Raw genomic sequence first — 23,773 nt, 5'->3', positions numbered from 1 at the left:
TGAGAATCCAAACATCACAAGGCCAATGTCTCTAAACACAGATGAAACCTGTATGGTCATGCGTATTGCGATCAGGACTCGAATCATTGATAAAAAAAAAAATCGGATCACCTTAATTTGTCAGTAATGACAAATTACAATCTCTAGTTTTTCATGCCTCTGCATTGACAAAAGCAGTATTATGCAATTGAGCTAAAAATTGTCATACACGCTCTAGGAATAATTCTTACATGTTGTGCAAATCACACACACACATACACACACACACACACACATACACACACACACACACACACACACACACACAAATTATGCATGTCTGATGTAAAATTAACACAACACTGTTTTTCTTCCGACATTATTGTCTTTGACAGGATATACAGGAGGCTCCAGCCAATCAGGATCGACGTCGATTCTTCCTGATCGTCAATTTCGGCCTCCTGTTCATCTCCATGATCCTTCTGGCGATAATCACGGGCGCCCTCTTTTCCTGAGCTTATGCCATGATGATACCGTGGGATTTTACGGGCGTATTTTGTGTCTGATTCTTCCATTGTGTGTATGGGCTATCTTCCATTTCACTATGCATGACTAAAATTATTATACGATGTGTGTAATTAGCCAAATTAGATTAGTTTCTCCATTGACACATAAATATTCTATGCATAAAAGTTAGTGCATGGGTCATGCTGTGTTTCCTATTGGTATATATAGGTAAGATGTTATGTACCAGCAATCAATAAAATAGTGAGAGCCGTTTTGTCTCGGTGGATAAGCCACGTGTTTCCAACATTGAGGTCCCTGGTTTGAGTTTCTTTACAGTACCGGGTGTGCCTGTGGGCATTTCATGAAGCACTTAGGGCTGATATTTTTGCTGACAAATTTGCTCTCAGCCAATCAGATACAGGAATTCAGTGGCCTATAACAGTTTGTCAATAGGAAAAAAAAAAATAAATCTTGACAAAATGCTTCATGAAATGCCCCCTGACCTTTGACATGACACTTTAGCTCATAGCCTAGTCCTTTGAAAGGGACTGTGGGAGCCTGTGAGTACAATGTACATTATTATAGTGTGTGTATAGCATACAGTGCTTCCTAATGGGCCACTTATATCATTATTCATATTCAGAATTGAAAGTAGAATTCAAGCGAACATGTAGACCTGCATGGTGCGTATCTCTGTGAACTTATGACTGATCATTTTGACAAAAGTAAACATGCATGCACAATGAAACATGGATAAGAAATGAGACAAAGTACAATGTAGTAGAAATATCTGACATCAAACATTAAACATCTTGTACTACACTGTTACTTCAAGTTATATGCTCATTTTATCAATGTATTTATTCCATTCAATGCAGAACTGTCAATGGAGATATAGGGTGCTCCCATTACAATGAACACTATTGCAGTGTAAACAGAACTTTGCTACAACAAAGTAAAAAATCAGGGGGGTGTTTCATCAACGTTTGTCAGCGCTGACAACTTGAATCACCATAGTAACAGTCAGTGACCAGAGCATCTCAGCCAATCAAAACCAAGGATTTTGCTGAAATTGGTCAGCGCCGACAGTTGTCGGCGCAAGCGTTGATGAAACACCCCCAGGTCCTAAAATAATCATCATGAAATCATTATATAATGAATTTTAATTTAATGAAAGAAAATTGCAAGTCTAAAGGACAGAATTGGAATCACCTGTTGATGCTAATTTCGTTTGAAGACGTGTGAACACGCAAAACTATCACATTGCTCTGTTCAAAATATGGCAGTGTCTTACCACTGTCCAATACACAGATTGTGCAGGTCATACCTGTTTTAGACGCACACATTATGTGTATCTATTCAGGATTCTATGGATAGTGATTGTGGTAAAATTGCTACTGTAGTTAATCTTACTATATTGACAAAGAGAAAATCAAATCTCAGTGGTTTGTAAGAAATTATTGTACATGTAATGTTTTCATTTTAATTACTGTGTGCTTCGACTGTGTTTGTGATTCTTGGTTGATTTAAAGGGATTGTATAGTTTTGGTTGAGACCTAATTTCAGGTTTCTAACATTTTTGGCGAGATAATGAGAAACCTCTTATGAGAGCATGTTAATTCCATGAGGAATTCAACCTTTATTTGATGAAAATTGGTTTTGAAATTGCTGAGATATCCAAAACAGAGCAATTCTAATAAAGTGTGGGACCCACACTTTTTTACAATCGCTTTGTTTTACTTTGTTTTTGAATGTTTCAGTCATGCCAAATCCGATTTTCATCAAATAAACTTTGAATTCCTCTTAGAATGGTATGTTTTGTACTATGTCATAAGTGTTTTCTTGGTATCTCGCAAAAAGTTAAAAGCCCAATTCTCATCTTCACCAATGCTGTACCATCCCTTTAAAGCAGTGTCTGATTGCTGTACGTAAATTTTTATCCACTAACATACCAGTCCAACATGATGCCATCACCTCAGAGTTTCAAAGTACAGATCACATTCCTTTCTAGCACCATATGTTTATACAATCATTTATAAATACAAATACATGTACATATTACATAGACAGTATAGATTCAACAGTCAAAACTTGGCAAACAGGAACAGTTATCAGTCAATGCATTTGATGCACCAATTTACATATTCACTAACGATAGCAGTCTGAAAATTCTGTAGTTCATATTTCTGTCGTTCATAATTATGTAGTTCTTTTGTAAAAACATTAAAAAAGGTAAAGATATAGATCTCCAGTTGCATATATTTAATGATTTAATATTTGTCTTCATTTTTTTCTTATTCAGAGAGTAAGAATGATTATAATCTGCATCCATTCATTTGTAAGCACATAAACAATAAGAGATATGGCATACATACTTTAGAACTTGCTATTATAACATTTAGTATGATGATCTGTGATATTAGCCAGTGTTTGGGTAATGTTAATCACTAAAGGTTGTTAGTGTGTTTTGATGCATAGCGCCACCTGTGGCAGGTGTTAAGGAAGTTCTGGTGTATATGCTTTCAGGAATAATGTGCCTTATCTTGGTTGGCTGGAATTGCTGTGAATAAAATGGATGTTTCACCCAAATGAACCTCAACTACTGTCTCTCGTCATTTGTGACTGAACATAATAAATGAAAATGCTGATATGTAATTTCATGACTTAACTGCAAGCAGAATTACAGTAATGATTGATATTATGACTGTTTTCTGCCGAGTTCAAAGATGAATTAATGAATATGAATAGCATCAAGCCTTTCACAGTTTATAGTAATGTTTGCATGACGATATTAAAAGGACATCATATTTACACACTTTTCATTTACTTCTTAGAGCACACAGCATATTCGCGTGTAAAGGAAATTGTTGTAGGAAAGGGAAAGGTTATACACTCCAGTGTGTCTACCTGTCTTCCAGAATATGGTAATGCACAAATTTTTATTCTTAAAAGTACCAGTATGGTAATGGTGAAAAAATCACACTTTGAATCACAGTAATTTTGTTGAAAAATTATGATTATGCAAATATACTTGACAGTGAAGATGAATGCATCATGATTTGAACCCCAAACCCAACAAATCCACAGCCTTGGCCACGATACCTTGGAGCTCACTCTACTCTTCTTCTATATATATATTAAAAAAAAAAAAAAAAAAAAAACTCCCACAAAACCAAACTTATGTGAATAACAATGTATTGCAGTTCATTCAAGAGAGGTTCTATGGGTGATTTACGCATGTTGTGGACATTTTCTGTTTAGGGTACTTCACCAGAGGGAACGAAAGCACTTGTTGAATTTAGTAAGGAGTCATATACAAGTAAAATGTCACCCCTCATTGAATCCTATCATGATCACAGTTTGTTTAGACCACCTCAACACACACCTGTATATGCACGTATACTTAAAGTATACTGATGTGAACCAACAAAAGAATTCACCTATTGCACCACAAATTGTATTCAAAGTATGTATGTGAAGACTCATAAAAATGGTTGCAACACTTGTGACAGCTTTCGCAGGGCCTTTTCAATCATTGCCTAGTCTGCCTTGCCTACTTCACGTGAGAAGCCAGTGTTCATATCTTAGGCTAAGCATCTTCCTCATTGCTTAATGCACGTAACTATTCCCCAAGTTCCTTGTTAAAAAATTATCAGTAACATTCAAATAAAGTTTGGAAGTTGTCTAACCAATATGACAATTAATGTCAGCAACATCACTTGTCAGAAAAGCACACACAAAAAAGAAGTGACATCTCGAGAGGGAAAATGTAATCAAGTTACAAAATTTTGCATGAAGACAAGCTACAAGTTATAATACTGTAAAAATAGTTGTTTCATACATGTATAATAAAAGGTTATATGCTATAGAATTACCAGTAAATAATTCCATGAGAAAAGGTTAAGTATGTGCCACTGCGCGGCATGTCACCTCTGTTCTGCACTCTGTCCCTCAAATTTGTCTGTTTCAGCTATTTCTGTCTTGGGCGTTTGGAGTGAGTCTCCACACCCTAAATCTTTGGAAGAGTTTCCGGCCAGCACTGCGTTTAGAGTGTTTTCCTTGTTCCCAACCTCCCCCGCTCCTCCACTGGATCGTTCATTTCCGTCGTCCCCGAACGACTCTCCTCTTGTGGGATCGGTGCCAATGGAGAGCGCCATCTCGCAAATTCCACTCATCTCCTTCGGCTCCGCTCGGCTGTCGGACTTCGCTGGGCTCTCCAGGGACAGCCCCAGTTCCATGGCACACACTGCCGCAGCGGCCTGCTCTGCATTCTTCTTGCTCTTCTCCCTACAGAGGGTGACATGCGAGACATTGTGGTCTGAATTTTGGATGGGAGATGATTGATTACCTCTTTAAGTACCAAGGCATATAACTTAAAAGGATCATCTAGTTTTGGTTAAGACCTAACTTCACATTTTAAACATTTTTGGTGAGATACAGAGAAACCTCTAATGAAATATGAAAGAGCATGTAATTCCAAGAGGAATTAATTGTTTATATAATGAAAATTGATTTTGAAATGGCCGAGATTTCCAGAACAGAGTGATCCTAACAAAAGGTGGGACCCACATTTTATTAGAATCGCTTTGGTTTACTCTGTTTTTGGATATCTCAGCCATTATAAAACCCATTTTCATCAAATAAACTTTGAATTCCTCTTAGAATGGTATGCTCTGTGCTATTTTATAAGTGGTTTCTTGGTATCTCACAAAAAGTTTAAAGCCCAATCCTCATCTCTACCAATAATATACCATTCCTTTAAACCTTGCTTCAAATCCCCATTGTAAGACTACAAAGCAGGGTGCTGCAGAACATTTTTTTTTTTTTTTTTTTTTTTTTTTGGGGGGGGGGGGGGCAGTCTAGGTCAATAGACAGCATTGTTTATAACTATGCAATGTCATTAAATATTAGGATGGTGTCTCCAGAGGATTAACAAGTTGAGCTACCACCTCCAAACTGCGCACCATGTAATTTCTATTTTTCTGTATCATTCATTTGATCCCCTAAAATATAGTCTACATAAGGCATATTTGAAAGTACATGGCACTATGAAATATTAAGATCACCAGATTCTTCTATGGAGTAGTAAATGAATAATACAAAGCAACAAATACAGGCAAGTTTTAAAAGAATAATATTTTTTTTTTTGATCAGAAAAAAGTGCAACAGTTCATTTATCCAGCTGCCATTAAGACTGGATACTGGCTATTTTTTTTAGTCATTTGCCAAATGCCAAATTATAAATTTTCCCATTCCCTACTCATGCTAAGATATTGAAAGCTTACGGTATGGCATGCTTCAAGCAAAGAGAAAAATGGCACAATGCGTTTGAGGCATTCACAGTGTGTGCTATCCAATCACCAGTCATGTGACCCCGGGACTATCAGTCATGTGACCAAGGCATACACTGTGAAATGTCCACTCACCACACACTGGAGGTATACTGGACGCAGTTCATTGTGACAACAGATTTGTACACACGCATCGCAGGTTCTTCTTCCTGTCGAAGAAAAAAAAAAGAAAAAGAAGAATTCCTCAGATTTGATTACAAACTTCATCTGGTTTTACTGTCAGGTTAAGATGAAAAAGAACTAGATTCTACTTGTTGTTTGTTATTTCACTCGATAAATGCACCAAATTGCATGTCGTTTTTGTAAAACACAAATGACTTGATCAAATAAGTACAAATCCAAAGTCAGCAAGTATAGCTGAAAACATTTTTCATCGAGGTGCAACCCCTAAATACCTTTGTATACAACACAAACTACTGCATTACTCTGTGATCTGTACGAGTATTCACCTTCCATGTGATCTTTATTTTATTGTTTTGTTATGTATTTTAACACCATGACAATAGAGATAGCATGCAACTTTCTCCAAGCAGTACCGGTTTGTGCCAGGTAAAGGTTCAGATTTTCAAATTTTTCATATACATAGCTTATACACATTACACATACCACAAGGTCTGCAGTACTGCTTTGGAACCAACAATGCAACTGGGTTTCATTGTGACAATCCTAAATAATACTTGTTCCAATCTTATTGGGAATGACATAGCATTGTCTTCATATACTTATATTTTGTGAATCACATCAGGATTTCCTACTGTCACATTATCCAGAAGACCAGCAATAGCATAATTATAACATACAATGTCACATCAAAGTTACACCAATTACAATATAAAACAATTAATTTCCAGATATCATAAAACTGCTATGACATGAAAAGACTTGGCAAAGCTGTATTGCCTCCAAGCCCAAGTCAGCTGAACATTTTTGTATATCAAATGACATAGGTCAGTCAAATACCAGTCAGTGATTGGATAAAAGTGATCATGTAACAGCAGACCATTTTTTTAATATTATCTCATCTATTCATGGGCATGCAACTATACAGAAAATTTTTGGGACCACTCTCCCATTGGAGAGCATAAATTTGTATACAAAAATTGCAAAAAAGGGGGATTTCGCATCATAAACTTCCCCACAAAATTGCACAGTTTTTTAGTTTCATTTTGTGTTGTTGTTGTTGCTTAAGTTTTTGCTTACTGTGACATAGCTGGGCCGAGGCCAGTGCATAGCATGGGAGTATTCCAGAAGAAGCCCCTTGAAAGATGTTCTGGCTGAACGCAGCATTTTCCTGGACAATAAAAGAGTTGCCATCGCCAGACATGGTACAACAGTTTAATACACATTTATCGTAATGTCTAAACTGTCTCCAAAGGCTACAGTTTAAAATGCACAGAGGTTTTCTTCATGCAACTAATTCTAATCTGTTCATTTGTTCTTTTTTTTTTTTTGCATCCCTTCATGATTGAAGATGTGGGATGACTTGAAGATTTATCTTTACTACAAGGGCATATGGCACAAGCAAGGAGCATACATAATGCACTTGAGGATTGACAGAAAATTCTTGTATATTGTATCTTTGTCTCCCACATCTATTAAAGCACGTACCAAGATACAAGTTGCACTCCTTCAAGTCTTTGAAGAGTACATGTAACCAGTGGGAAAGAAACAGTACAAACTGAAATATCTTATTATTTGCATCACGCACAAATAACATGCAATAACTATTTCCGGTATTGCTTTGAGCCTGCTTGTTGGACCAATTAATCTGCATTAGATATTCTAAAACTTAAACATGTAAACAGGTTGTGATACAACTTGGATGAAATATAAAAAGGAACAAAAGAAATTTGAATCAAAGTTTTGTATTTGCAGACAGAACTATTTATCAATTGAAGTAACTTATCAATACAAGGAAAAGTAGAAATTACGCGGTGCGTAAAATATGTCCCCGCCGGAAGTAGCATTTAGTAGCAAAATGTACAATATCGGTAAAAAATCAAGGTCAAAGGTCAAAGAAGTCAAAGGTCAAAATTCTGTGTAGAAGTTTTGAAGCCCTCACCTAGTGCCATCACAAAAAGCAAACGGAATCAAAATCGGGTTAGAAATGGCGAAGGAGTAGCATTTTGTAGCCAATGTACAATATAGGTCAAAAATCAAGGTCAAAGGTCAAAGAAGTCAAAGGTCAAAATTCTTTGTAGAAGTTTTGAAGCCCTCACCTAGTGCCATCACATAAAGCAAACGGAATCGAAATCGGGTTAGAAATGGTGAAGGAGTAGCATTTTGAAGCAAAATGTACAATATAGATCAAAAATCAAGGTCAAAGGTCAAAGAAGTCAAAGGTCAAAATTCTGTGTAGAAGTTTTGAAGCCCTCACCTAGTGCCATCACATAAAGCAAACGGAATCGAAATCGGGTAAGAAATGGCGAAGGAGTAGCATTTTGTAGCAAAATGTACAATATAGGTCAAAAATCAAGGTCAAAGGTCAAAGAAGTCAAAGGTCAAAATTCTGTGTAGAAGTTTTGAAGCCCTCACCTAGTGCCATCACATAAAGCAAACGGAATCAAAATCGGGTTAGAAATGGCGAAGGAGTAGCATTTTGAAGCAAAATGTACAATATAGGTCAAAAATCAAGGTCAAAGAAGTCAAAGGTCAAAATTCTGTGTAGAAGTTTTGAAGCCCTCACCTAGTGCCATCACATAAAGCAAACGGAATCGAAATTGGGTTAGAAATGGCGAAGGAGTAGCATTTTGAAGCAAAATGTACAATATAGGTCAAAGGTCAAGGTCAAAGGTCACAACTGAAATTCTGTGTGGAAGTTTCACAGCTCCCATGTAGTGCTAAAGCAAACAGAATCAAAATTGGCTCATAAATGACAGAGAAGTAGCAAATTGAACATTTTGATCACACACGGACGCACAGACAGACAGACGTGCTAACGAGAGTATGCTTGTGTGGCTAGGAGAACAATAGTGCACAATAGATGGCCTTTATTCCGTCAGGCTTGTGTGGCTAAAATTTTTGCTTGAGTGTCTATTTTAACAAAAGGGAGAACAAAGGGGTAGACACACAAGCATATCACCGTGAGGGTCGTCCGGACGGACGGACAGACGGACACAGGGACACACACACGTTCGGAGCCCGTTTCATAGTCCCCTGCTCGAACTCGTTCGGCGGGGACAAAAAACTGATTATCAACAGAACTATTTCATTTTAGAATGAACTTATCAACAGAACTAATTTATTAGTAAAACTAACTTATCAATTTTGACAGGAGCCTCAGTGATGTAGCTGCCGTCATCTAGCTTGCGTCTCTTGGGTTTCCTGGCTTCTTTCAGCTCCTCAGACTTGGCACCACGACTTGCAGTGATGCGGTCATGGTAGTCTGACAAGCCATAAATGGCACTGGTGGGATAATAAAGCATACAGAATATCAAAGATGAGACAGAACTAATGGGAAGTAATGGCAACATTCAGACTATCCACATAACTGAATGATATTGAATCTTATTCTTGAATTCTATTTCAGTTCTATGAAAAGATATTGTGTGTATTTATTCATAGCAATAAAAAAAAAAACACCTGCTGAATACAGTGGAGGAGAGTGATTATTTCATACTGCGTCACTGTCACATTATATCTACAAAGTACCAAAGTGATGATGTCACATTCTTTTGTTATAGCTTGGTTTAGAACAAGGTGCGAGCATAAACACTTGGAACATGTGAAGTTGTTTAGAACCAGTTTTCATGGCGATGAATAGCTATGACATCAAAGTTTGGTACTCTATGATTTCCTTTCAATGGAAAGAAACAAAAATGTTAATGAGATCTGTCTCCACGATTATTATCTATCCACATATGTATCCATTATCCATTTATTTATCTACCAATCTATGTAATTAATCAACCTATTATTCAACCTTACAGATCTCTCTATTTGCCTACCTATCCAACAATCTATTTATCTATTTACCACTAACACTCATGTATAAGGCACATCTTTTTTTCCTGAAAAATATCAAAAGTTGGGGGTGTGCCTTATTCACTAATGCAAGTACCTGTGTCTGTGTTTGTTTGTTTGTTTTTTTCTGCCTGATGTCCAAAGTCAAGGTGTGCCTTATACATGTAAATGAGTGTTTACGGTATACTTGAATTTCTACCAATCAATCAACCTAACGTCCATGCTACACATTTCATGGCATATTCATTTTCATAAACATGAGTTGACTGATATTCCCTTACATCAAAATGTGAGACACAAGCCAACATATATCTCTGTCTGGGCTTAGTGGGTCTGTGCAACACAAAAGCATGTTGACCTGTATTGATTTACTGTAAAAGTGGGAATTTTTGCGGTGTCGAAATTTTCGCACATTTCGCGCAACCCAAAGCTGGCATGAAAATAGAAGCACACGGATGTTTTTGGTTGCCATATGTTCCAGTAGTAGAAGTCTTGATTCCGCGGAATTAAAAACACGCAAAACTCTTCTTACCCCGCCGAGCGCGAAAAATTAGTCGCGCCAAAATATCCACTTTTACAGGATAATGCTCTGACCATCACCACTGCATCCCCCCAAAAAATCTAAATTTTTGTCATGTATCTTATAATAATTTTCCAACTATTTTTCTTTGGATTACTTAGAAATGCCAACAAAAAACCTACCAAACCAAGATTCTGTCAATGACATCATCTGTCTTACACTAGTAAAGTATTAATATCATTAACAGAAGACATGGGATTGCACCTCCCACTAGACTGAGCATAACTTGCATGTTTCTATGTTTCCCTGCAATGTCTTTGCTAATCATATTAGTAACATACGAACATGCAATAAAATATATGACACCTATTTATGTATTCATTTGGCCACATACATAATGCTAAGGGCATCATGAATCCACACAAGTCAACAAGCAATGGTATTGCATAGTTCCTTTATTAACGGTGTCCCTCACCAGATCTCCTGCACGCTCCTTGAGTGCTGGAGGTGTTGCCCCTGCTCCGACTGCACCTCTTCCCGTAGGATCTGCTGGATGCAGTACTTCATGTTGGTGTACGTGTTGTCATAGTCTACCGCCTAGAGCACCATCATCACCGGAATGCAGGGATAGTAAAAATATTACAGGAACATATCAAAAGGAAGGATGATATAGGTATTCATACAGTGTACATGTATAGATACAGAAAGCAGAACAAAGCTTGGGCATCAAAGCAGTCTTGTATGACTGACATGACTAAGTGGATGTCACAATTTTTAAAGACTTCTTTAGATTATTCATTTAGAATAGCAAATACTTACAGGTGTAATTGGAAGGATATAGCCATGTAGGTATCTTTTAGCCCCCTGCTTCTTAAGTGGAGGGCCATGAAGTTCTCTCAGGTGGGCTGTGATGTTGGCCAAAAAAATAAATTCAAAAATATTTGTATTCTAACTGGGCACTGAAGAAACTTATATGAGCCAAAGTGGACTCAGGTTATAAAAGGTTGAGACGCATTGGTCTAACCAACAGATTAAATAAGCAAAGAGTAATAACTTTACTCAGTTAAGCACTAACAGACTTCCCATCCAGTGTTTATTATTGATCTATGTGCGGTGTTTGTTTGTTTGTTTTTTGGCTTTGTTTTGGGCTTTTTTTGTGTTTTCTTTTTTCCAGTGAGAAAATGACTGCTGAGTGGGTGAGTGTGAGATGAGTTGCTGGCAGGGGCATGATACTCATACCGTAGGTATTAGACTTGGTAGGTCTGATATACCTCAGAGTGCCGTTTAAGGTATGCAATCATTCCCCATGGATGTGACACAAACCCCATAGTGATACTCACATACTGGATGTATCTCTTGATGACTGCCTCCATGGGCAGCTTGCCCTCTTTCCTGAAGATGGATGGGTTCCACTGTGCCTCCCTGGCAATCATCACGGACGAGGCTCCGGTCAACTCCTTGAATCGCTCAATGTCTTCGTAGGTCTTCAGGATATCAAGGGAGCCCCCACTGGACAGAAGTAGACGAACAAATAAGCCAGACATTCCTTGGTATACTGGAAAACCACACATTTCCACATCCATGAAACTTTCATGAAGGTCACGAGGAGGAAAGATTTACAAAAGTAAAATGCATGCAGAAGTGCTTTTCTACACAATACATTAAATGCCAGAGGCGATTCACGAAAGTTTCACTCCAAAAAGGACGTCGGCTCCAATTTGCAAAGGTTTCATGCTATGAATGTTTCCAACTTAGCAGTATCACTCTATTAAATGACAATGTCATTCAGCTTCCAACCCTACCCCAACCTAACACACAATGAAATGATCCATCAAATATACACAAAAACTATAATCCAGAATGATTTTTTTTTCCTTTTAAACATTACTTTACCCTCTTATCACCTTCTGATGATAGGTCAATGTAACAAAGTGGTATTTTGTGTGTGTGTGTGTGTGTGTGTGTGTGTGTGTTGTGTGTGTGTGTGTGTGTGTGTTTGTCTACAGTAGAAAATGTATCCTTACTGTATGTAACATGGGCAATGGGAAAACCTAGTGTGGCAGTATGCATGATAGCAATAATTCAAAAAATGCAATGAAGAACTGACTGATTTTGTAGAGCCATTACCTGCATGTCATACACACCACAAAATTCAAAAGAAGGAACAAGTGTTTACAGAGGAACACAACACTGTACAAGATACTAATGGCAAACATTTAGGAGCAAATGGATCTCTCTTTATGAACAACAAATCTCACTTAGCAATCACAGGAATGCTGACACTCTCCGCTACAGCCTTGATGACGTCACAGTGACACGGGTGACGAGGTCTCTCCTCCTTCAGTCGACCATGGACTGCGAGGGCAGCAACACCAGTCGTCTCTATCATTTTGGCTAGAGATATGGTGTCCTCCAACTGCATGGCATGTAAATAAAGTGTCATTGTAATTATTAAAAAGACAAGGAAGTTATGGAACTGTGAGGCAATGACATCAAAGCCTCATCTAATTTGTACATGTGATTATTAGACTATTATCACTGTCTTGAGAAAATGCTTGAAACTTTAAGTTTTACAACTTCTTAACCTGATTTCAGTGAAAAATTCATAATTCTCTTAATTTGATTTGATTCTTTTGAATGAGGTCAACTTGGATATGTAGAGTATTTTCAAATCACCAATTGTTTCTGCATTTCTGAAAGTAGATTTAATAGCACCATCATTTGAATTAGGTTGATCTGGTATGAATTGCTTTCCTTTAAGTTACATACAATTGTACAGTAACTGCAAAAAAAAAAAAAGAAAAAAAAGAGTCAAGTTAACAATCTCTGAGTTGTACTTCGAAAAAACAAACAAACCAAAAGCACATATGTCACAAAGCATTCCAGTCAAAGCCTTCTTTTCTGTCCACATGAATTTGACCGACTCACTCAACACTACACTACACACAATACTACAGCAAAGGTGCAATTGCATTGAACAGCTGCGAAGGATGACTTCAACATTTACCTTTGGCAGGATACGGATCTTGCACGTGACTGGTATCTTCACCCCCTTGACTAATGTCGTCAAGATCTGAACAAACAAACAAACAAAAACAAATACAAAATTGGCATGAAGGTAAAGTGCAACGTTAGCGTGATAAGTAAAGCTTTCCTTGAAACTAAGAATTATTCTTTTCTTTTCTGTCAGTAACAAACCTGATCAATCTAATGATAGTTAGGCTCATGGATATTGTTCAGTGGTAACTAATCCCTCAAAAAAGAAGAAGAAAAGCACCATGAAAACATATCAAATAGGGATTCTGGATAATAACATTTCATCAGAAATAAATTGCATGAACACAATCTTATTTCTAATCATAAAGGCCTGAATGATTCACTTGTGAAACCGTCACATACATCTCTTATAAATATAACACACTGCAAGACTTTTACGCTGTTTTAGTTGTTGTTGTAGTTGTTGTTATTGTTGTAGTAGTAGTAGTTGTTGTTGTTGTTGTTGTTGTTAAAATATCATGCCCCATTTATCTATGTTTCTGTTGGTAGACATAAGAATTTTGGTCTGAGTTACCTCTCGTATCTTGTCAGGCTTAGTAAGGAGTGCTGCTCCCATACCTCCCTTCAGAGAGAAATCCTTTGGGCAGCCCATGTTGACATCTATTCCGGATACATCCTGTTCTCTGATGGAAGGAAACACAATGCAACTCATAAGCAATGCTAAAGGCCAGTGGAAGAAAGGTGTGAGATGAGATGAAGGGATGGGAGAGATTGCACAATAGGGAGCGCCACTTCACTTTGAATCTGCAACGCAGACATTCAGACGACGACTGCATTGGCTGTTCTCCTCTTTCGCCGCATCGTGTTGCTAAGTAGCTTTAGATTTCATGAAGATGCAGCATATACAAAGTAAAATGTCACCCCCATATGATTACTGCATCAAGTACCTCTCTGCTGCGTGAATTTAAGTGGATGCAAAAATAATAAGTGATTTTGCGCATGCACAGAACAGTTTTTTTTTTTTTTATCTAACATCCACATCAAGAAAATATAAAGCTTACTATTTGTTGGGAAGATGCAAGCTCCCAGGCAGTCACATAGGACAGGGATGTTTTCTTACATTCCTATGTGTACTTTTTTATTGATTTACCAGGACTATATACTTGCAACATTTCAATTTCAACTGCTCATTTTTTTAAGCTATCTTACTGCTCTACTGCTTTTCTTTCATCAGTTTGACACAAAACAATCTCCCGAATGTAATTCTCAAATGCCCGTACTACATCCTATGTTTCTGCTTAAAATCATGTGTGGACATGGTTAGATGTATTAACACAGAGTAGCACATCCAATATTTTAAAATCATTTCATACTCTAGTAGTGGAAAATAGTAATCAGCCTTGTAATTGTTTACACTGTCTTTATATTCTACACAAATCCTCATCAAATTAAGACGCTTCAATTTTACTAATACATTCTCCATAATATGACTCTGTTTAGCATCATATCATTAGCACCTTAGAATGAAAAGGATTTGTTGTTTGACTCTGCAATGCAGTACATTAAAGAGTCATTTCACACCATTCTCAAAGTGACTTAAATTTATGTCACTACAAATAATACAAGGAAAAGTAGAAATTACGCGGTGTGTAATATATGTCCCCACCGGAAGTAGCATTTTGTAGCAAAATGTGCAATATATGTAAAAAATCAAGGTCAAAGGTCAAAGAAGTCAAAGGTCAAAATTCTGTGTAAAAGTTTTGAAGCCCTCGCCTAGTGCCATGACATAAAGCAAACGGAATCGAAATCGGGTTAGAAATGGCGAAGGAGTAGCATTTTATAGCCAATGTACAATACAGGTCAAAAATCAAGGTCAAAGGTCAAAGAAGTCAAAGGTCAAAATTCTGTGTAGAAGTTTTGAAGCCCTCACCTAGTGCCATCACATAAAGCAAACGGAATCGAAATCGGGTTAGAAATGGCGAAGGAGTAGCATTTTGTAGCCAATGTACAATATAGGTCAAAAATCAAGGTCAAAGGTCAAAGAAGTCAAAGGTCAAAATTCTGTGTAAAAGTTTTGAAGCCCTCACCTAGTGCCATCACATAAAGCAAACGGAATCGAAATCGGGTTAGAAATGGCGAAGGAGTAGCATTTTGTAGCCAATGTACAATACAGGTCAAAAATCAAGGTCAAAGGTCAAAGAAGTCAAAGGTCAAAATTCTGTGTAGAAGTTTTGAAGCCCTCACCTAGTGCCATCACATAAAGCAAACGGAATCGAAATCGGGTTAGAAATGGCGAAGGAGTAGCATTTTGTAGCAAAATGTACAATATAGGTCAAAAATCAAGGTCAAAGGTCAAAGAAGGCAAAGGTCAAAATTCTGTGTAGAAGTTTTGAAGCCCTCACCTAGTGCCATCACATAAAGCAAACAGAATCGAAATCGGGTTAGAAATGGCGAAGGAGTAGCATTTTGTAGCAAAATGTACAATATAGGTCAAAAATCAAGGTCAAAGGTCAAAGAAGTCAAAGGTCCAAATTCTGTGTTGAAGTTTTGAAGCCCTCACCTAGTGCCATCATATAAAGCAAACGGAATCGAAATCGGGTTAGAAATGGCGAAGGAGTAGCATTTTGTAGCAAAATGTACAATATAGGTCAAAGGTCAAGGTCAAAGGTCACGACTGAAATTCTGTGTAGACGTTTCAAAGCTCCCATGTAGTGCTATCATATAAAGCAAACAGAATCAAAATTGGCTCATAAATGACAGAGAAGTAGCAAATTGAAGATTTTGATCACACACGGACGCACACACGGACACACGGACGGACGGACACACACACGTACGGAGCCCGTTTCATAGTCCCCTGCTCGAACTCGTTCGGCGGGGACAAAAATCAGATGGACAAAATGATTAAGGTTTCATTAAACTTTGAAAGAAAAGTCAAAACGTAATAGGTCACTTTAAGGAACCAATCTATACCACTGTTGCCAGGAGGGGAATAGTGTGGGCTTGAAGGTGACACAACATTTGCTCCTGCGACAATTGCTCCAGTCTTAATTTCTCCAAGGACTTAGGGTGAGGGTTAGGATGGGGTTTTAGGTTTAGTTTGATGTGAGGATTAGGATTTAGGATTAGGGTTAGGTTTATGTTGGCGGGCAGAATTTGTGCAGCTTAGCATGCAGATATTTTGTGGGAGCAATTGTTGCAGGAGCGAATGTCATGGAACAGGGTTTGAAGAGAATCAATCCATTGGTTAACTTACATCATTTTGGCCACCCTTAAGGCTCTCTGGGCATCAGCTGTGCCCATCTGGAAGACAAGTTTGTCCTTCTCTCTTGCACAGGTGCGGAAGACCACTATGTCATCTTTAGTGATGTAATCTACAGTCCCAAGAATATCTAGAAGAAGTACATAAAGATCTATTATGGCCTTTCTTGGCTGATGCAATCTGCACTAGTGCGTCACACACAAAACAAATGTCAGGTTTGACAGCAAATATTTTATAATCATTAATGCATTATGAACTGAAATTTCAGGACGAAATTTCAGGACCATACAATTCCTTGTTATAAAGAATCCAAATAGTAAGATAACACTGTAAAGTACTTCATGAAATAGTGATGTCTACATCAATTATTCAATCCAACTATCATTTCCTAACTTCCTGTGAATCAGGAAAGCACACTGCAATCTGCATGTAAGCGATTTGGTACCTTTTTAGGTGATCCGAGTATCCTCTCGGATCACCTTCTGTATCTGTACGGATTCTTTGTTCTTCTTCTTTCTTTCTGGACAAAAGTTGTGTTTCGATTAGCTCAGAAAGTGCTCTTCCTATCAATTTCAAACTTATACCATATATGTATCGTGTCCCAAAGACGACAGATCAAGTGAAATCATTGTGATCAGTCGACCGTGACGTCACGATGACGTCATTATATGAAAACACATTTTCATTCATATCTCATTAATGGAATGGAATTTTTCAATGAAATTTACGTCACATATATTTCAAGTCAAGTGAATTCTACACATATTCTCAAAATTCATATATACCCTTAAAACGTGCGCGTATGCGCGCGTTGAAATATTTGTATGCTCCAATCGAGCTCAAAATTTTTTTGCACACGTTTCAGACCATTTGGAGCATTTTTTGAAAAATTGAAAAATTTGGACGGACGCGTACGCGCGCGCACATATACACACGCACAGCTCATATGCAATAGAAATTTCCCGTTTTTACACTTTGATCGGATGTCTGAAATGTCAAGGAATATTTCTACCAAGTTTCAAGTCAATCCGACTCAATATAACGTCATACGGGCCCGTCAAAGTTGAAATTCCGCGCGCGCGTCAATGGCGATATACAGTGCAACTATGCCAAAAAACCGCCAATTTTAAATCCGATTTTACTCGTCGGGATGGACGGTGACCCCCAATTTTCTTTACATATTTTGAAAGCTGATGAGTTGTACATGTCATTTCATGGGGTGGAAATGCTGGCAAAATGATTAAAAGATATCAAATTTCTTAATAAAGTAAAAAAAGTAAATTTTCAAAATGACGTCATCAAATTTCAAGTTTATTCGGGCATATCTCACTAATCCTTTGTCAATTTTCACCCAGATTTCAGTATGTTGTAGCTTATTAAATGCTCTTTCATTAATGTGATAACAATATTTTGATTAGATGACGGCATCACCTCGTAAAAATGGATTAAAAGTAATCTTGTCAAATTTGACCAGTTTACGTGTTATCTCTATGGGAGTGCAGTTTTTCTGGAAATGAAATTTGACATGACTATCTTTATCGAGCACTAGCTCACTTATGCTTCGGTGAATTTCTCCCAGATTTTAATATGTTGTAGCTGAGACTTTGTGCTATCGTAAGTGTGACCTTTGTTTTTTCATACGATGTCTGCATCACGTCAAAAAACTTGGTTGAAATTAAAGCTTATCTTCGATGTATTGAAATATTTCTTTCTTTCTGCAACTTTCCGTGCAATAACTCAAGAAAAACATATCCTATCACCCCCATACTTTGCACATGTTTAGTTCATGTCACGTACAATATTTGATAAAATAACAATCACTTGATCAGACGCCATCTTGGGTATGTAAATTAGGGTCAAAGGTCATAAATGTTTTATCCTGTATCTTTGTGAATACATGTCCTATCTTTCCCATATTTTGCACACGCAAAGATCATGTTACAAGAATCATTTCACAAAATAACCACTCTTTGCTCAGATGCCATCTTGTCTGTGCAAAGTGGGGTCAAAAGGTCATATGTACTTCTTTCTGTTTCTTCGTTATGACGTGTTATCTCTATGGGAGGGAATTTTTCTAGATGTGAAAATTGACATGATTGTCTTTATGGAGCACTAGCTCACTTGCCCTTCGGTGAATTTTTCTCAGATTTCAATATGTTGTAACTGAGACATTGCGCTATCGTTACGTGCCCTTTCTTTTTTCATATGATGTCGGAATCATGTTAAAATACTTGGTTGAAATTACAGCTTATCTTCGATGTATTGAGATATTTCTATGTTTCTGCAACTTTCTTTGCAATAACTCAAGAAAAACAGCCCCTATCACCCCCATATTTTGCACATGTTTAGTTCATGTCACTTACATTATTTGATAAAATAACAATTACTTGATCAGACGCCATCTTGGGTATGTAAATTAGGGTCAAAGGTCATAAATGTTTTATCCTGTATCTTTGTGAATACATGTCTTATCTTTCCCATATTTTACACACGCAAAGATCATGTTACAAGAATCATTTCACAAAATAACCACTTTTTGCTCAGATGCCATCTAGGTTGTGCAAAGTGGGGTCAAAGGTCATATGTACTTATTGCTGTATCTTCATTATAGTGTATACAGATTTGGTACCAAATATGGCAGATATGACTCCCTTTTCTAAATGAGAATCCAAACATCACACGGCCAATGTCTCTGAACACAGATGAAACCTGCATGGTCATGGCTATTGCGATCAGGACTTGAATCACTGATTAAAAAAAAAAAATCGGATCACCTTAATTTGTCAGTGATGACAAATTACAATCTCTATTTTTTTTTGGTACTTAAAGATAATAAAAAGTTATGGTACCTCAAAAGTTTCCCTGAATTTCCTTGTCTTAGTTTGTGTTTCAGGTTAAAGTACCTTTCATATAACTAACACTGTGAGACTTACTCGCCCCAAAGTGCTCTCTTGTCTTAGTAATCATGCAATTAACTGCGACCAGCAGCGCCATACGCATAGTGACCAGCAGCCCCATACGCATAGCGTAATCGGGCTTCGCATTCTAGCATTCAGGATCATGACAGATTTAGTATCGCGGGTACATGTCAAGTTAAAATCCCAAAATTTCTTCAATTTGAAGACTTACCAATTAAGTTGAAGTATTGAAAACAGGCTTAGGGCAACGTTTGGTTCTGCCAATAGTCCCTTTCTGTTCGAATTGATGACTGAATGTGACTCGGTCGACGAGAGGACCTTGGGAGAACTACGTACACTGAATACTACAGCCAGTGCATGAGAACACATCACATGCATGCACACAGATTTCAAATCCATGAACGGATAAGATGTTTGTGTGTGCATGCGCTAACCGTAGTATTCAGTATATGTAGCTCTCCCAAGGTCCTCTCGACCGAGTCACATTCAGTCATCAATTCGAACAGAAAGGGACTATTGGCAGAACCAAACGTTGTCTGAAGCCTGTTTTCAATACTTCAACTTAATTGGTAAGTCTTCAAATTGAAGAAATTTGTGGATTTTAAACTGACTGTTACCCGCGATACTAATTCTTTCATGATCCTGAATGCTACAATGCGAAGCCCCATTACGCTATGCGTATGGGGCTGCTGGTCGCTGCTAGCTATGCGTATGGGGCTGCACGGTGCTGGTCGCAGTCAGTGGTTTCGTACAATACACATACATGCATTGTACTATAATTTTCGCCGCGGCACCACGACGGCCCTGGTACGAAACCATTACTGCATGATTACTAAGACATGAGAGCACTTTGGGGCGAGTAATTCTCACAGACAACGTACTTTAACCTGAAACACAAACCAAGACAAGGAAATTCAGGAGAACTTTTGAGGTACCAAAACTTTTTTATTATCTTTAATTTGTTCAACATTTTGCATACTAAATATTCTATTCAAATCAGTTTCTACAAACTTACCGTTTGTCTGTCTCCTGCACGACAACATCTTGAAGTCAATCAACTCCTAATAAATGGGCAGGAAAATGACAATATCACACATATTGAGCTGTGCTGCTCCAAAGCTGTGCTGCTCCAAAACTTTGGAATAAATTACCTGAGAAACTGAGGAAGGCATCATCACTTGTTGTCTTCAAATCTTTCTTGAAGACTTACCTTTTTTCAGAAGCCTTTGATTAATTTGTTATTTATTTTTCGTGTGTCTAATCAGTGACAGGAGCTCTGTTACATCACAGCGCAGTAGAGTATATTTACATAGTAGCTGCGCTATACAAATTTGTCTAATTATTATTATTATAAATAATTATTATAATAATAGCATGCAAGGATGTTATTTAACCAAGTGAGGACAGGCTGATTTTGCTACAACACACATTTCCCACTGACACTTGCCCGAGTATACTTGGGCAACTATTTAGACAAAGTTTAATTCACTACAGCATAGATGGGTTTTCAGTACATCATCCATGTAATTATTTAAAAAATAAAATTATATGCTTTTACATTCCTACAGGCAGCAGCAACGGATGAAGTTACCTCACAGTAAACAATGTCAGCACCATATTCTAGGGTTAGCAGCCTGGTTGGCAGAGTGCCGATCCGCACCATAGGAGCCAAGATGACTTTGTTGGCATAACTCAGTCTCCCTGCGGCTGCCATGCTGATCAAAATCTGCATCATGAGAAACACAGCAATAAAAGGTCATTTTATTGAAAAAAAAAACAAAAACAAAACAACAACAGAACAATAATAGTGTTTGCTCAATTGTTGTAATTCTGAGCAGAGGGTTAATGATCATCTACCAAGGTTTTTACCTTCAAAACTCCAACAATCGGCTGCTATACAGACCACACTGCCATGGAAAGAAGAGAGATTACACAATCTACTCATGAAAAATAACACCCCTGAATATGCACCAGGACAACACCTGGGCACAATATTCCTAATGACCCAGGTGTGAAAACAAGTACCTATTAATGCTTGGGAATAAAAATGGCAGGACCCTGTGGGAAAACTACAGGGACCTATGGCAAGCAAAAATATTTGCGCTAGTTTCTGACTGCGCAAAATGCACAAAAATTTCAACACCGCAAAAAATTTCCACTTTTACAGTTTAATAATTTTTCTGTCTTTTCATTGTAGCTATGACAGAAATAAGGAAATAAGAACAGAAGAATAGACAATATGGGAAGCTTTTGCCTTCATCCATCATTCTAGAGTTTTAAAGGCCCAATTCCCTGTGAGTGTGACTAGTTTAAGGTAGACATTCCTCCTAAACACCTGGAGAACTCAAGTGAGTGAGAAGAGCACTGCTTCCCAATGATGCATCTGGCAATGTTTTTGACAATTTCTTGATATTCACAGCCAAAGTAGGATCTAAAAATATATCTAAAAAAATATGTGATGATAACATGGCCTTAAACCTCTATCCTGAGCTGGATTTACCTTCTATCTTTGTACTGTGCCATCAGTTGTGGAATGTTCTGTGCCTGTGGACATGTTTAATGACAAATTTTCATACTCAACACCTTTAGCCTGTGCCCATATGATATTGTGATGTCATGAAATTTATAATAGCAGAAGACACCTTAGAATCTACTGCTACTGAAAATTGAAAATTTCATTGTGACATGACCCCCTTCCTCCCAGCAAATCATCTGCCCAAGCACAGGGAGGGTCAGCCTCTTTAGTTTATCCCCTCTAAGGAGTTAGATCACATCTCATGATATAAATTTTAGATCTACTTCTACTTCGGTACTTGACAGGATCCATCACTCTGAATGTAGCGTCGAGGGGACCAGTGAGTGTCCCGTGCAGTGCAGACAGACGGTGCTTATGGTACAAGGTGCAAGTAAAAAAAGGCCACATCATTTAGTGGTTGAGTGATGGGAGTGCACCCTTAAAGGCTTCTATGGTATATGGGTAAACTCGGCCTAGCGCGTAAACTTGGCTCTCAGCGCGCGCATTGCAACTAGCTGTAATTTTATTGTGCGCGCTGGGGGCCCGAGTTTAACCACTAGGCCGAGTTTACCCATAACTACGGTATTTCATAGACCTACTTTATACATTCACAGTTACAATCAACTTGACTAAATTATATGCCCCATGTTTAATAGGGAGCTTTAGATTTTTGCCACCCAAGGGATACAGTACAGAAGAAAAATATGTGTTCTGAGCATGTGCAAAAGCACGCATCAACTTGATCAAGTCGATCTATTTATAGCTCGCCTCATCTGAGTTTTTCACTACGCATTCTGGGCTATTTTTACATGAACGTCCGCTCAATTCACGACATAGTGTCGAGAGCCATCTACTGATGCACCACCAATCATATGGCATGGTATGGGGGCGCCATTTTATTTTTTATATGTTGCGTCACAGTGTAATCTAAAGCTACTTTTCAGCACGACGCATAGAGCGAGGAGAACGGCCGACGCACTCGTCATCTCAAATGTCCAAGCCGCAAATCTAAACCTCCCTTAGTAAAATGGCCCTTGAGCATCTGACTTGAGGGCGGGCCTTCTTTTATTTTAGCTCGACACCTCTAGGGGGCCTAAATAAGGTCTAATCTATGATACGAGTCTTTGACTTACTTAAACATTGTTAAATAGCAAAAATAGGTAATATACAGGATGCCATACAGGAAATCTAGGTAATTCATGTAGAAGTAATTCAGATAGATTTACATAACATTCCACCATCTGTAAAAAAATAAAATAAAAAAAAATGTATAAAATCTAACTGACTCATTGAGTAGGGGCAAGCATGGTATTACCGGACGCATGGTATTACCGGACACGCACATTTTTGCGTACTAATGACATTCTGTGCGCGCGAGACTTCCTAGATTAGCCTCACAGAACTTTGTGTGGACCGAAATAGCAAAAAACGCCACATAAAAATGTAAAAACACGAAAAAATTCACATTTTACCTCAATTTTATAGTTGAGTGACCCGCACCTCGAGATAGCTAATATGCATGCATGTTTGAATCACATTTCGCGACTGAAATTCTATGAAATCCCACTCACATACAGGAAAAATGCTGAAGATTCCAATAGAACCAAAAGTTCACTGATCGATATCGGAAATTTGTAGCTATCGTCCTCAAACGCAAACGATGCGGAATAGTTGTGCGCTAAGGGGCCCGCAACTCATCAGCCGCGCGTGCAGCTCCCATAGACAAAGCATGTAAACTAGAAGTAGAGTCTAACCAGTTGT

The 23,773-nt window shown here is 37.9% G+C and overlaps 2 protein-coding genes across 4 annotated transcripts in view; one reads left to right on the top strand and one right to left on the bottom strand.

The window, feature by feature from the left end:
- LOC140232689 (neuronal acetylcholine receptor subunit alpha-6-like) overlaps positions 1 to 3,077 on the top strand; it is a 31,896-nt gene extending 28,819 nt beyond the window's left edge. For all 3 annotated transcript variants that reach the window (XM_072312802.1, XM_072312804.1, XM_072312803.1), the window contains one exon: positions 375 to 3,077. In XM_072312802.1, the coding sequence (XP_072168903.1) occupies positions 375 to 494 (120 nt within the window). In that variant the 3' untranslated portion in view covers positions 495 to 3,077. The remainder of the gene's footprint in view (positions 1 to 374) is intronic.
- A 1,335-nt stretch (positions 3,078 to 4,412) lies between these two features.
- On the bottom strand, positions 4,413 to 21,220 carry LOC140233037 (tRNA-dihydrouridine(20) synthase [NAD(P)+]-like). Its single transcript, XM_072313145.1, has 12 exons — positions 21,089 to 21,220; positions 20,513 to 20,558; positions 16,574 to 16,709; positions 13,892 to 14,000; positions 13,328 to 13,393; positions 12,579 to 12,736; positions 11,661 to 11,829; positions 10,796 to 10,917; positions 9,096 to 9,242; positions 7,038 to 7,128; positions 5,913 to 5,986; positions 4,413 to 4,773 (listed from the first exon to the last, which is right to left on the bottom strand). Exons 1-12 carry the CDS (start codon positions 21,209 to 21,211, stop codon positions 4,413 to 4,415), a joined length of 1,602 nt encoding a protein of 533 aa, XP_072169246.1. The 5' UTR covers positions 21,212 to 21,220.
- Between the last annotated feature and the right edge of the window lie 2,553 nt (positions 21,221 to 23,773).

Source organism: Diadema setosum, chromosome 9 (assembly GCF_964275005.1).
Source record: "Diadema setosum chromosome 9, eeDiaSeto1, whole genome shotgun sequence".
In the NCBI taxonomy this organism is placed as follows: Eukaryota; Metazoa; Echinodermata; class Echinoidea; order Diadematoida; family Diadematidae; genus Diadema; species Diadema setosum.
This window is presented reverse-complemented; position numbering and strand designations above follow the sequence as displayed.

Bases quoted from the DNA above. Each gene is read 5' to 3' on its own strand.
- LOC140233037 (XM_072313145.1), bottom strand. From the start codon at position 21,211: ATGGCAGCCGCAGGGAGACTGAGTTATGCCAACAAAGTCATCTTGGCT. The intron at 9,243-10,795 runs GTGAGGGACACC...TTATCCCACCAG, and splicing joins AGGAGCGTGCAGGAGATCTG to TGCCATTTATGGCTTGTCAG. The intron at 4,774-5,912 runs GTGAGTGGACAT...CACCCTCTGTAG, and splicing joins CAGTATACCTCCAGTGTGTG to GGAGAAGAGCAAGAAGAATG.